Source organism: Balaenoptera acutorostrata, chromosome 4 (genome assembly GCF_949987535.1).
Source record: "Balaenoptera acutorostrata chromosome 4, mBalAcu1.1, whole genome shotgun sequence".
Taxonomy (NCBI): domain Eukaryota; kingdom Metazoa; phylum Chordata; class Mammalia; order Artiodactyla; family Balaenopteridae; genus Balaenoptera; species Balaenoptera acutorostrata.
Window position 1 is genome coordinate 44,103,748 of NC_080067.1, and position 13,862 is coordinate 44,117,609.

The window sequence follows — 13,862 nt, forward strand, 5'->3', positions numbered from 1 at the left end:
CTTATGTCATGAGTATTTGTAATCTGAACATGCAAACACCAGATCAAAAACACTGAGGTCTGGTGGAGTAGTCTCCAGAGTGTGGCACGAGTACTGCTGGCATTATACAAGATAATTTTAGGGGGTATATTAACAACATTTTGTATTTTAACAGATACATATTTATCTTAAAGTATATTAAACTCATTACTTTATAGTTATTCCTCCTTGGGTCAAGCTTCCTTTTTATATAAATTTAAGTTTAAAAATTGAGTGCATTTAAAGAAAATATTAGGTAACCACAGTGTAAGTGCTTCTGACAAAAGTCATGATGGAGGTTTGGGACTCTCTGGTAAGCGGAAAAGTGAGGTGGAAAGGTTGGGTTCAGGTAATAGTGGTTCTAGCTCAGTCACTAACTAGCTGTCCCACCTTAGGCAAGTTAGACTTCTTTGAGCATCTATTCCTTACTTGTAAAGAGACTGTTGCTCTTTCCCTCTAAGAAGCCGGCTGAGGCCGCTTGTACAGCCATGGCCAAGATTAAGCCCCGAGACCTTGGAGGCAAGAAGGAGCTGCTGAAACAACTGGAGGACCTGAAGGTGGCGCTATCTCAGCAGCGCGTCGCTAAAGTGACAAGAGGCGCGGCTTCTAAACTCTCCAAGGTCCGAGGTGTTAGCAAATCCATCGCCCGTGTTCTCACCGTCATCAACCAGACTCAGAAGGAGAACCTCAGGAAACTATATAAGGGCAAGAAGTATAAACCCCTGGATCTGTGCCATGTGACGCCGGCTGAACAAGCCCGAAGGGAACCTGAAGGCCAAGTGGCGGCTGCGGAAGGAGCCACACCCACCGTGGAAGTGCGGGATCAAGGCCTGAGCATCCAGGCGTAAATAACACACGACTAACTGGCAAAAAAAAAAAAAAAAAAAAAGAGAGAGATTGTTGGGGTTGGCCTCTAAGATCCACTCCAGCACCACCATTAGATGATGTTATGTTCTCTTGTCAAATGCGTTACAGTACGCCAATCTCTGTAAAACAAAAGCAAGCATTGTTAAGACTTTATACACGATGTGCTCACTTAAACTAGTCAGGGAAGTTCGTGGAGCTAATGTGGAATTTTTTGAGGTTAAAACACCCTAGGTTAGATCAATCCTTTGAAAGATTGGATATAAACTTGATTTTGCTTAGTAACTTTACTTTTTTTGCACATGGGAGGGATTCCAAGTACCTTTGGATTCTCTCATCTATATGGTGGCCAAATAGCAGAGAGTTCTATGTGCCGTATTTCACATGTGTTAGTTCATTCTAATCTGGGAGTAAGAAGCCTGGATATCTATGATGCAGTCAGATGAAGGATTTGAGTAAAATCAGTCATGGAAGAAAAATACACTATTATTAGATGGATAAAATGATAAATAAATACTAGAGTAAGGTAAAGAGTTGTGTTTTAAGAAACGGGAGGAGCCTGAAGCTTTAAGATTACGTAAAATAGCTGGTCTGGTTTCTGGTTTTAATTTTTCACTCTGAAAATAGAAAACATGTTAACAAGATGCCCATATTCAGGGGTAATACAATTTGAATCCCAAATTAGCACTACGTGCATCTACTAAACTGTCTTGAATTAGTTCTCTACACAATGGCTCCAGAATACTAGTTAAAACCAAAATCTGACCTGGAATACCAAAAAGCATTCAGTGCAGAAAATCTCTACCAAGTAATATTTTCATGGCCAGGCTCCTTGTTATCAAAAATAATCTCTATAGTTTGAGAAATAAACCACCTTTTTCTTGAATTGGAGTTTCTGTCCCTTTTTCTAGAGGGTCCCCAGACTGTCTTCCTGAGGATTACCTATCATTACTTCTGACCACACTTAAAAAGAAATTAGATTAACCAATTAGATTGTGAGGTGAAAAAGAGGAACTTTTGATTATGATGAACTTTGTGAATATTTGAATAAGCATTTTGAAAATTATCAAATTAAGGATTAAGTCCTTTCATTTTCTATTTGGAATACTAATTACATCTATTTAACCTATTCAGTTCGACATACAAATGAACAAACACCAACAAAACCAATAAAATCTATTATTATTATTATTATTTTGTAGAAGTAGATCTGCTTGTAATGGTGCAAAAAAAGTAGAAAAGATGTTATGGGTGAAAAATTTTACCTATGATCTCTAAAAGGGCATATTCATAGAGCACATCGAAACACACAATACATAAATATAGAAATTGGCCCTCTGGAATACCAACAACTTCATTATCTGTTGCAGTTTCAAAGGCCTCTAGGAAAATGTGGTTTCACAATTGGTTAGCTTTTCCAACTGTCTTGTTAAAAATATCTGTAAGCATGCATTCTTAATCTGTGGTAATAATTTGATCTTTTTCATCCTCGTACAGTGAGTTTCTGGACTCTGGGAAAGACAGGCATGCTGTGTGGAGCTGCTCCTGACTTTGGCTCCATCACTGCTGACTCAGTCTCCTCTGCAGAATGACAGCCAGTCTCTGCCGGGTCTCACTGACTGAAGACGGTCGACCCCCCCGGGGAGGGTGTGGCTGGGGGAATGTGGGCAAACCTGAGCTGCTGACCCCGCTGGGCTGAGTTGAGGCTGGGGAAGCGGTGGGTTTCGACACTCCGTGCAGGCCGGGGATTTTGATTCTCTTTTCGGAGTTCAGTCTTGCGAGCTGCCTCTCTCCCTGACTGCTGCTAGCTGCAACAGAGGAGGTTAGGCTGCCCTGGCTGAGGGAGCATGGTGACAGGGGTAACTGTCCGCTGCGCTTCCTGAGCTCCAGGAGCTGTTCTCTGGCTTGACTCAAAGCCTCCGTCAGTTCAAAGCGTTCTTCACACTCTCTACGCACTGTTTCCTGAAGAAAAGTGTTCTGCAATGAGAAAAAGGAAAGAAAAAGCAGCCCTAGCTTTAAACAGTGTACATACGGATAGTTACTGGCAATGTAAATTGAGAACTGAACTGGAAATCAGAGGTCTATGTTCTTTGACAGGGACAAATAAGTCAAAAATGCAAATGACCTGTGAAGCTGGAAAGAACTTTAAGAGAACATTTGGTTCAACCATCACAGTTTGCAGAAGAGGAACCAAGAGTCAGGGTCACTCAGATGATAGTGGTGGAGTTGGTGCTAGAACCCAGAACGTCCAATGCCTACTTCAGTGGGGTTTCAACTCCTCTGTGCCTGAGACAGTCTGTCCTGTACATGTGACCTCTGTAGTTAATATCTGTAGTGCAATTTGGTATGTTATTTTGTTTATTTACTTATTTTAAATACATTTATTTATTTATTAATTTATTAATTTTTTGGCTGCGTTGGGTCTTCGTTGCTGTGCGCGGGCTTTCTCTAGTTGTGGCAAGCAGGGGCTTGCGGAGCACGGGCTCTTGGCGCACAGGCTTCAGTAGTTGCAGCACGCGGGCTCAGTAGTTGTGGCTCGCGGGCTCTAGAGCACAGGCTCAGTAGTTGTGGCACACGGCCTTAGTTGCTCAGTGGCATGTAGGATCTTCCCAGGCCAGGGCTTGAACCCGTGTCTCCTGCATTGGCAGGCGGATTCTTAACCACTGCGCCACCAGGGAAGTCCCAATATGTTATTTTATAATGAAGGGAAACTGCAGTACATGACAGATAAAAATTGCTCGAATTATAAAATTGAGAGAATAAAATATATCAGCTCTAGCATTTAGATAATAAAATCAGTAATTTTATGTGATGCTTTCTCGGTAGAACTTAAATATACTGATGATCTGCTCTTTTGTAAGATATATATTGAGGGCTTCCCTGGTGGCGCAGTGGTTGAGAATCCGCCTGCCAATGCAGGGGACACGGGTTCGAGCCCTGGTCTGGGAAGATCCCACATGCCGCGGAGCAACTAGGTCCGTGAGCCACAATTACTGAGCCTGCGTGTCTGGAGCCTGTGCTCTGCAACAAGAGAGGCCGTGACAGTCAGAGGCCCGCGCACCGCGATGAAGAGTGGCTCCCGCTTGCCACAACTAGAGAAAGCCCTCGCACAGAAACGAAGACCCAACACAGCCAAAAATAAATAAGTAAAATTAAAAAAAAAAAAAAAAAATTAAAAAAAAAAAAAATTAAAAAATTTAAAAAAAAAGATATATATTGAAATAAAGAACAAAATCTGCTTTGAACTCCACTCAGCAATCATGTATCAAGTTACTAGAAGCTGTAGTGGATACAGTTCCTGACCTCAAGAAGTTTGCAGCATCATAAGTTTGAGCAGAGCTGCTTTTTATGTCCCCAACATTGGTTGGAGCCAAGGGTGGAAGCTATGAGGGTTAAGAGAAGGAAGAATTTTTTAATAGCCAGAGCTGTCCAAGGATACTCTGAAGGGTTGAATCTCACTTGACTGGGAGGTTTTGGAGCAAATTTAAGCTTCAAGCATGTGACTAGACTAGAGATCATTACAACTTCTTCAAATGATGAGACTCTACATTTCTAGTTGAAGAATGATAGCCATCTTTCACCTATGGAATTCATCAAAATTACTTCAAGCCCCGTGGTAAGAATTAGGTCTTGGATCTCCCTAATGTCCTGACATTCATGTCTGCAGGATGTCAAAAAAGAGATTGAAAAGTAAACACTTCAAAATGGTATCCAAATAAGTAAACACAATTCAAGTGATCATGCTATAGGATTCTTCAGCTGAAAATGACTTTCCATCAGGTTAGCTTGTTTGTAAAAACAGCCAAGGCATTCCCAAGTCTGAGGCTCAGCGGAAAGCATCCTCCTAAGGGCTTGCTGACTAATCTGCTGTCAGTGGAACTAAATAACAAAACATCAGGGAAAGTAGCATCTTCCTGTATTTGAGTTTCTTGTGATTACGGTCAGAGCTCCATCCAATTCCAAATTTGGTAATTAAAATTGCAGAGTATGGAGCAATTTCAGATTAACAGTTGTACACTAATAGTCTATAAAATCAGTGGCATATCTGGGTCAAAGCCTCATCATTTACATATATTAGTAATAGACATATATGAGCCACATATTCACATTTTTTTTCAAATCATGGGGATTAATTACTTGCTTCCAGTTATTATTATTATTATTATTTTGGAGGAACAGGAGACCAAGGATGGTGTTTGTGGCTGTATCATCTGGTTCTCATTAACTCTTCCTGAAATACTTGTTAAAAAGGCAGGAGAGGGAGGGCTAGAGAAGAGGTTAATAAAGTGCCTTGTTAGGTGTCATCTCATTTCTTGCTCCCAACAATTATATTTGACAAAGAAAGACACTGAAGATCACACTGGTATGTAACTTGCTGAGAGTAACCCAGCTTTGAAATGGTGGGGCCCCTACCTGCCTCCAGAGCCTGGCTCCAAGCTGCCTATGCCTAAATTAATTGTCTAATTAATTATACCAAGCATGCAGGGGCCATTTTGTTCCAGAACATTGAAGCAATAAAAAACAGTAAGACATCACATCTGGTTTTGCCCAACTTTTCTAAACTTAAACTAAACTTTCTTTTAAAAGGAAAAAGCATCAATGCATTTTGTTCCCTGACTACTAGTAGAGTAAGCAGGCAAAATGTATTGAAGTGATTAGATTTACAGGGCTTTAAATAAGTTAGTATAAAAACTCTCTTGATTAAGAAAGCTATGGGAAAGAGTTAACGTTATGTGAGTATATAAAAGAAAAAAATTATAGAAGTTAACAATGCGGTCAATAAATGGGTGACATGAATAAAAGGTACACAAATATGGAAGGATAAAATGATGGGTGATGTAATGACAACGGCTCTCATTAAAAGAAAAATAAAATTCAATCCATTTACTAAAATTAAATTCAGGGACTTCCCTGGTGGCTCAGTGGTTAAGAATCCGCCTGCCAATGCAGGGGACATGGGTTCGAGCCCTAGTCCAGGAAGATCCCATATGTCATGGAGCAACTAAGCCCGTGTGCCACAACTACTGAGCCTGCGTGCCTAGACCCCATGCTCCGCGACAAGAGAAGCCACCGCAAGGAGAAGCACGTGCACCGCAACAAAGAGTAGCCCCTGCTCACCGCAACTAGAGAAAGCCTGCGTGCAGCAACGAGGACCCAACGCAGCCAAAAATAAATAAATAAATAATTAATTAACTAATTAAATTCAAGTCTCAAAGGAAAGGAGTAGTGCTCTATGGAAAACATCCATAAAGCAAGTCATTTAAAAGCTATTTAGGGCAAGTGACACTACACTGAAGGAGGAAATGAAAAGGTGGAGCGAACCCAAAGATGTCCCCATAACAAGTACAGTGGGAGCACCCACTCTACCCGTCAGCTACAGATTGAATTTTGGAAGGGCTGCTGACCATCTTGGTCTGGGGCCCACTGCTCTGGAACTCATCCTTCTTCAAGGCTATTAGTTTCCAGAACAAAGGACAAATTCTCTTTCTTCTATTATTCCCCAAACCAGGAGAACCTCTAAACTGAGAACAGGATCCAAGGATAGGACTTCTATTTTTATCTTTGTCATAAACATTATGAAATCTCAGATGAGTCTCACAATATCTGTATATCCTCTGCCACCATTAATTCCTCCTTTAAAATTTGGATTATAACTCAGTTTTGTACAACATGTAGTTCAGATGTTAGAATTTATTCAATCATGGAATAAACAAATGGAAATGGAACACATCCAGTTTAGGGGACTGCTATTTCAGAGGTGGAGTGCGTGTGACAAGGCATGACAAGAGCACACGTGGATGTGGCCAGAGTCAGGGAGACACATTAGTGGAAAATTCCATCATATGTGGAAAAGAATCATTCACTCATGGTTAGATTGCTTTCAGCAATTTAGGCAAAATGTTTGTCTTTTGGGGTTGTTGATTTTTTTGTAAGGTTGTGTTGCTGCAGAATTTTAATATGTGTTTTCACTGAACAACGTAGGAAAATGTCTAAGATGGAATATGTTCAGTAAGACTGAAAATCATGGGCAAACATGAGTATAATCAGTGAAGCTATAGCATTCTAAATGTTTTAGGTAAAAGGATCTTGGCCATATTTTAGCATGGTAAAATAGTGTTATCACTGCATTGCAACTAGACTGTAAGTCAAAATGGAAAGGGAGGCATGAGTCAGGTGAAGAGGGGCAGTGAGTACAAATTCCTGGCAGTGAGAGAGGGAGAGTCACGTCTCGGGACAACACATGGCTTAGTGTGACTCAAGGGCAGAGTGCAGAATGGGAGGAGAGACCAGGAGAGACCAGGCAGGGAGGAGTAAGCAGGATGAGATCAAGGACGACTTTGACAACCTGCAAACATTAGAGTTTTAACTTAATTGTGAGGGCCGTATGGAGTCATTGAAAGGTTTATTTCAAGCAGGGGGCTGGCATTGTCAAATCTGCAATAAAGGAAGATCGCTTTGTCAGCTCAGTAGAAAGTAGCCCTGAGTGGGGCAGGATGGGAGGCAGGGAGGATAGGAGCCCAGTTTTCATGGAGGAGGTCCCTATCCCGAGTGCCCCTTGGTTAAGGCGGTCTAGGAGAGGGGGAGCTAGCATTCCTGGGTCCTTAACCTCTGCCAATTGGTTGAGAGCATTATCTATAGATATGTCTACAACATTTTCAGATGAAGGCCACTTTGAATGGACTTGAAATATGGCTTAATTGCACGCCCACTGGGAAAGTAAATTTCAAAATGAAAATATAAATTAGCTCACCATCTGTTTGAAATTTCTAATATTAAAAACTGGCCAATTTCCCCCACTCTTTGCAATGTAAGAGTGGTTTATTTTTATGTTTGTTTTCATTTTTATCCTTAGAGACAGCTGGATTGCTTTCAATTCCAAAAACAGTGGAAGAAGCAAGAGAAGGCTTTGCTGGGTAACTTGATCATTCTGAAGGTGAGAATTCCATTTGTGATGGCAATCAGCTGTATTTGGCATAATTTGGGGGGAACATGCCAGGAAAGCAAGTCCTCAGTGAAAAAGAAGCACAGATGGGTGTCTTTGTTCATGCTTTATTATACCCAGTTAGGTCTGAACCAGTCAGGCGTTGATCAGATTACAGTTTCCACCAACCCAAACTAGATCTATCCTAGGCTGGCCAACTGGGTGGGGAGCTGAGGCGAGAGGAGACTGTGGAAAAGGTGTGGAAACCAGAAAGATGAGTAGGAGTTAGCAAAGGACGTGCCCAAACTTCCATTTAAGGCTTCTGTTCAACTAATCTGATCGGCCCCAAACACTGCTGAAAAACAGTGGAAATGGCCCTTTGGAAAGGCATGAAGGAGAATCTGAATACATTTCCAGGAAAGAAGCAAAACGGATGTCAGGCAGGTTGTTCTTAAAATTGTATTTCTATGCTTGCAAACATAATGGACACTGTGAAATAACTATGGCAGACTTCAAACCAGAAGTAGAAACAGAGGGCAATACTCCCTTGGACTGATAGGCTTCAAGAGCGGATTTTCAGGATGGAGAGGAAGAGCCCATGAAGACACAGTGTTCAGAATTTACTTTCTAAGTCAGTAAGCCAACTTTAATTGAGACTTAATTAGTATTAATTAACTACAACAAAAAACAATTTCTCTGTATTTTTTTCTCATTCTGTCAAATTTCTGTCATCCATACTCTGCATCAGGGCTGACTCTCCAATATGTGAAAGACAGTCTTGCCTGGATCTGCCTCTCCACGACTGGAGATCCTCAATCTGAGCCCCCTACCGCTGCCAACCAACCCTAGGAATAGCCCCTCCGCACCTACACCCCGTCCTCTCCTGTTCCCTGTGGAGCCAGAAGTTAGAGAACCTCCCATTTACCCCTTTACTCTTGGAAAAGACTCGGATGTTCTCTTTATTCAGGCCCAAATTGAGAGCTACTCATTTTTTAATTTACTAACCTTGGTTTCTCATAAATGGAGTTACCAGAGAAATGTGTAGCATTTTCTCTATATCAAATAAATATAGAAATACAGTAAATGCATATCTTAAAACTAGGCAAATCCCTCTTGCAGAAAAGCTATTTATGTTTTCAAATGTATGTATTCCTAAATTTTAATTAGACCCATCCTTACTAGATGTTTTAGTAAACTTTCCTAAATAAATAGGTTTTCTTTTTTTAAAATAGGCTTTACATTTGTAAAATATTCAGAACACCAAAAAATTTAAAAGTCATCCATAATCCCCCCAATTTTAAAAAGCTATAAGAAGTGAAACCTCTGCCCATCTCTTCTTATCCCCCCGGTGGTAACCACTGTAAATAGTTTGGGGAAAATTCTTCCTTCACTGTTTCCTGTCATTTCTCTATGTATGTGATCCTATAGAGAAACATATATACTCTCCTTTTTTGTTTTTTAAACACAAACAGATCCAAGATGCCAAGAGATGGTCAGGTGAACCAACAGAAACAACAAAAACAGCTGTTGTAAAGAAAGAAAGCAAATACACATCTACAATGCATTAGCCACAATTCTGACATCCAAAAAGCTCAGTAAAGAAAAATGTGTCTAACTTGTAACATTTGGTAATAAAATCTGACTGGACTGATAATCTTGTTATTTCACTCAGTGGGGCCATTCCTGTGTTTCACTGCAGAAATATTAATGTCACTGCATGGAAGAGGCTACCCTAGATCTCCAGGGGCATATGCATTTTGCTAACTTTCTAAAATTCAAAATTGAATTCCAAAACCTATCTGAAATCAAAATTCTTGTACAGGAGATTGTGAGCCTAAGTTGCACGCTCCTTTCCTTAGACACTTTCTTTCCTAGAGTCCTTGCTAGTCTCCTCCAGTTTTCCTCCTACCTCACTAGCGATTCCCTCTCTGTCACCATTGCCGAGTCTCCTCCTCCTTCCAGCCTCTCAGAGTTGGAGCGTTCTCAACCCTCTTCTCTGTTACCTCATGCCCTGGGTGATCTCATTCAGCCCCAAGGCTTAAGTATCAGCTACACATGGACGTCTCCGAAATCAGCATTTCTAGTCAGCCTTCCCCTGAACATACCGCCCATTCAAAACCTCCATTTGGATATCTAACAGACATATTAAGGTTAACGTGTCCCAAATCAAATTCTTGATATTCCTCCCCAGTTGTATTCCTTGACTAGTGTTTCCCATCTCAGTAAATGGCACTTTCACTTTCAGTTGTTGAGGTTCCAAACTCTGGAGTTATCCTTGACCCCTCCTACTCTTTCACATCATCCAACCCATCACCAACTTCTGTTGCCTCCGTCTAGGAAATATATACCAAATCTGGCCACTTTTCACCTCCTTTACCACGATGACCATCAATGCTTTTCTAGACCTTTTCAAGGACCTTGTAATAGGTCTTTCTGCTTTCATTTTTGCCCCCCCCCCACCTAGCAACCTATTTTCCACAAAGCAGTCAGAGTTATTCTCTAAAAATAAGTCAGATCATGTCACTCCCTTGTTCAAAATACCCAGGTAGCTTTTCATCACACTTAGAAAAAAATCCAAAGTCTTTACTGCCTTCAAAGACTCCACATGAATTGGCCCCTCCAACCTTGCTTTCTACCACATCCTCCTTGCTTACTAAGCTCCAGCAATGCTTGCTGACTTCCTTGTGGTTTCTTGAAGGTTCCCAGGATGTTCCTAGCCACAGGACCTTTACACTTCCTGTTTGCTCTGCCTAGAATGTTCTTTTCCTCACTTCAGGTCTGCTTGAATATTATCTCCTCAGAGAGTCCTCTGACTACCCCATCTAATACAGCACCTCTCCCTAAGAACGTATGCCTTTACCCAAATTAATATTTCTTCTTAGCATCTATTAAAAAACAACTATTTACATGTTAAATGAGTGCATAAACAACTGCATTAGACCTATAATGAAAAAGGATATATATGTATATTATGTGTATATATATATATATATATATATATATATATATATATATAATGAATCACTTTGCTGTACACCAGAAACTAACACATTGTAAATCAACTCTACTTCAATAAAAAAATACGATTAAAAAAACCAAAAACAGCCGCATTAGGCACACAGATGTACACCCAAGCTTGCCTCTGGGATTCTGTGGGTTCACGGAGGAGCTCTCCTTTTGTTCAGACTTGAAGAATAAACAGAAGTGTGTCAGGCACCTGTTACTGAAATTTAAGCTAGAATCTGCTTTGTCTTAATTTTTAAATTTCTCATAATCTTAAAAAATATCTCATTAAGCTTCACATTCTGTTGTTTATTTGCTTTACTTATAACTTTCCTGGTTTTTCTTCTATAACCTTGTCCTTTATCCTTTCCTCTGTTGCCCTGTCTATCAGGTCCTCTTTATAATTTACTCCTTTCCATTATTTAAAATTTTTTTTTAAATTAAGGTAATATATTACACATAGTTAAGAATTAAAATACTACAAAATTATAATGAAATAAAGTATTCCTTCACACTTACAAGTTCTGCCTCTCAGGAACAACCATTTTCAGGTTTTTAAGCTGTTTCTTATGATATTTATCTCCATAGTCCTAAATAATATCATTATACAGCTATCTCATGGTTTTCAGTTTTGAAGTCGTTATCTACTGATTTCATAGAATGAAAGATGAGGATTTAATTTCCTATTTCAACTCGTAACTGTTGTTTCTCTTCCCCCCATTAGGAGATGTTTCTGTTCCTTTGGGAGAAGCTTCTATCACAATTTTATTGGAAAATCTTCCCAATTTCTATAGCAATTTTCAGTCAAATCTATATTCCACCTTACATGATTATAGTATATAAATATTATGTACATCTTAGCCATGCAGTGTACTATGATTACATTTTCTTTCTTGCAAAGTTTCCTTCTAGAGTTTATTATTATCCCGTTACTTATCTGCTTAATTTTCTAGGTGTTGATAACTAATTTTTCACCAAACCTACTTACAGAAGTGTAAATATCCTCTCAACATGTTTAAGCACTCCATGTAATCTATCAGTTCTCTTTTTTCTCAGTGACATACTTCTAAAAACCCTCCATTCTTCTGCTGAACTCAACCTGGTTATTCTCTAAATCTGTTGCACTGCTGTCATCCTTGGATTTCTTCCCACCATCATCCTGGGGAATCCCTCTACCTCTCTCCTGTGCTGGAATGCTCATTTCCTGATTCCTGTGTCTTCTCCCTTCTTAGTTTACTCCCTCTTTGTGGTGTCGTATATCTTCTAACAGCTTCCTGAGAAAGGCTGCAAGGGAAGTACCGTTTTTGAGAACTTTAATGTCTGAAAATATCCTTGACACTTGCATTTAATTGATCATTTAGCAGGATATAGAATCCTAGGTTGGAAAAAATTTTCCTTCAGAATTTGGAAGCCATTGGCTTCTAGTTTCTACTGCTGTTGTAAAGATGCCATTTTGATTTCTAATCCTTTTTAAGTGACCCCTCTTTTTTTCCTGAACGCTTTTAAGTACTTATATTTGTCCTTAAGGTAATGACATTTCATGATGAAGTGCTTTGGTGTGTTTGCTTTGCCATCCATCATGCTGAGTGGACCCTTTCAATATAGAAATGCCTTTCAGTACTTTGAAAAATTATTGGATTAGTTCCTGGATAGTTTTCTCCCTTCCATTTTCTCTGTTCTCTCTTTCTGGAACTCCTATTAATGAGGTATTAGATATCCTGGCTTGATCTTCTAATTTTCTTTTCTTCTCTCCATCTCTTTGCATTTCCTTCTACTTTCTGGGTGACTTCTTCATCTTTATCATCTAAGCCAAATATTAAATTTTTTATTTCAGTTCTTGTACTTTAATACTCATTCCTGTTCTTTTTTTTTTTAATAGCCTTCTGTTCATGTTTCATGGATACAATATCTTCTCTTTTCTCTCTAAGGATATTAACTGTGCTCTTTTTTGAAGCTCACTTTTGCTTCCCACATTGTTTTGTATCTGTCTCCTATGAGTTCTTTTTTTGCTTATTTGTTTGATCCTGACTTCTGCCTTTCATGTTAGAGGTGCTCCTCAAATGATTGGCGATTCTTGGCTTTTTGGGTTTAAAAATGAGTCTTCAAAATGTTACTGGAAGCTCTGTGTGCCTGCATAAGGGCTTATTTACCGGTATATGTCTCAGTGGGTAGATTGGACATGGATATAACTTTTACTTAAGAATATACAAACAGCTCACGCAGCTCAATACCAGAAAAACAAACAACCCAATCAAAAAATGGGTGGAAGACCTAAATAGAAATTTCTCCAAAGAAGACATACAGATGGCCAAGAGGCACATGAAAAGATGCTCAACATCACTAATTATTAGAGAAATGCAAATTAAAACTACAATGAGGTATCACCTCACACTGGTCAGAATGGGCATCATCAAAAAATCTACAAACAATAAATGCTGGAGAGGGTGTGGAGAAAAGGGACCCCTCTTGCACTGTTGGTGGGAATGTACACTGATACAACCACTATGGAGAACAGTAAGGAGGTTCCTTTAAAAACTAAAAATAGAACTACCATATGACCCAGCAATCCCACTTCTGGGCATATACCCAGAGAAAACCATAATTCAAAAAGACACATGCACCCCAATGTTCATTGCAGCACTATTTACAATAGCCAGGACATAGAAGCAACCTAAATGTCCATCAACAGAGGAATGGATAAGGAAGATGTGGTGTATGTATACAATGGAATATTACTCAGCCATTAAAAGGAATGAAATTGGGTCATTTGTAGAGATGTGGATGGACCTAGAGACTGTCATACAGAGTGAAGTACGTCAGAAAGAGGAAAACAAATATGGTATATTAATGCATATTATGTGGAATCTAGAAAAATGGTATAGATGACCTTATTTGCAAAACAGAAATAGAGACACAGACGTAGAGAACAAACGTATGGATGCCAAGGGGGATGGGGGGGTGGAGTGAACTGGGGATTGACATATATACACTATTGATACTATGTATAAAATGGATAACTAATGAGAACCTACTGTATAGCACAGGGAACTCTACT

General features: G+C 39.6%; 2 protein-coding genes across 2 annotated transcripts in view; one reads left to right on the plus strand and one right to left on the minus strand.

Moving 5' to 3' along the window:
- The first annotated feature begins 506 nt into the window (after positions 1–506).
- Positions 507–852, plus strand: LOC103011958 (60S ribosomal protein L35-like). Its single transcript, XM_057545968.1, is given in 2 exon segments — positions 507–748; positions 750–852. Coding segments are annotated over 2 exon segments (345 nt in total).
- Positions 853–2,338: 1,486 nt separating this feature from the next.
- The window catches only part of LEKR1 (leucine, glutamate and lysine rich 1), a 268,126-nt gene continuing 256,602 nt past the window's right edge, over positions 2,339–13,862 (minus strand). The window contains exon 13 of the mRNA XM_007164823.2: positions 2,339–2,859. Within this exon, the coding sequence (XP_007164885.2) occupies positions 2,443–2,859 (417 nt within the window). The 3' untranslated portion in view covers positions 2,339–2,442. The remainder of the gene's footprint in view (positions 2,860–13,862) is intronic.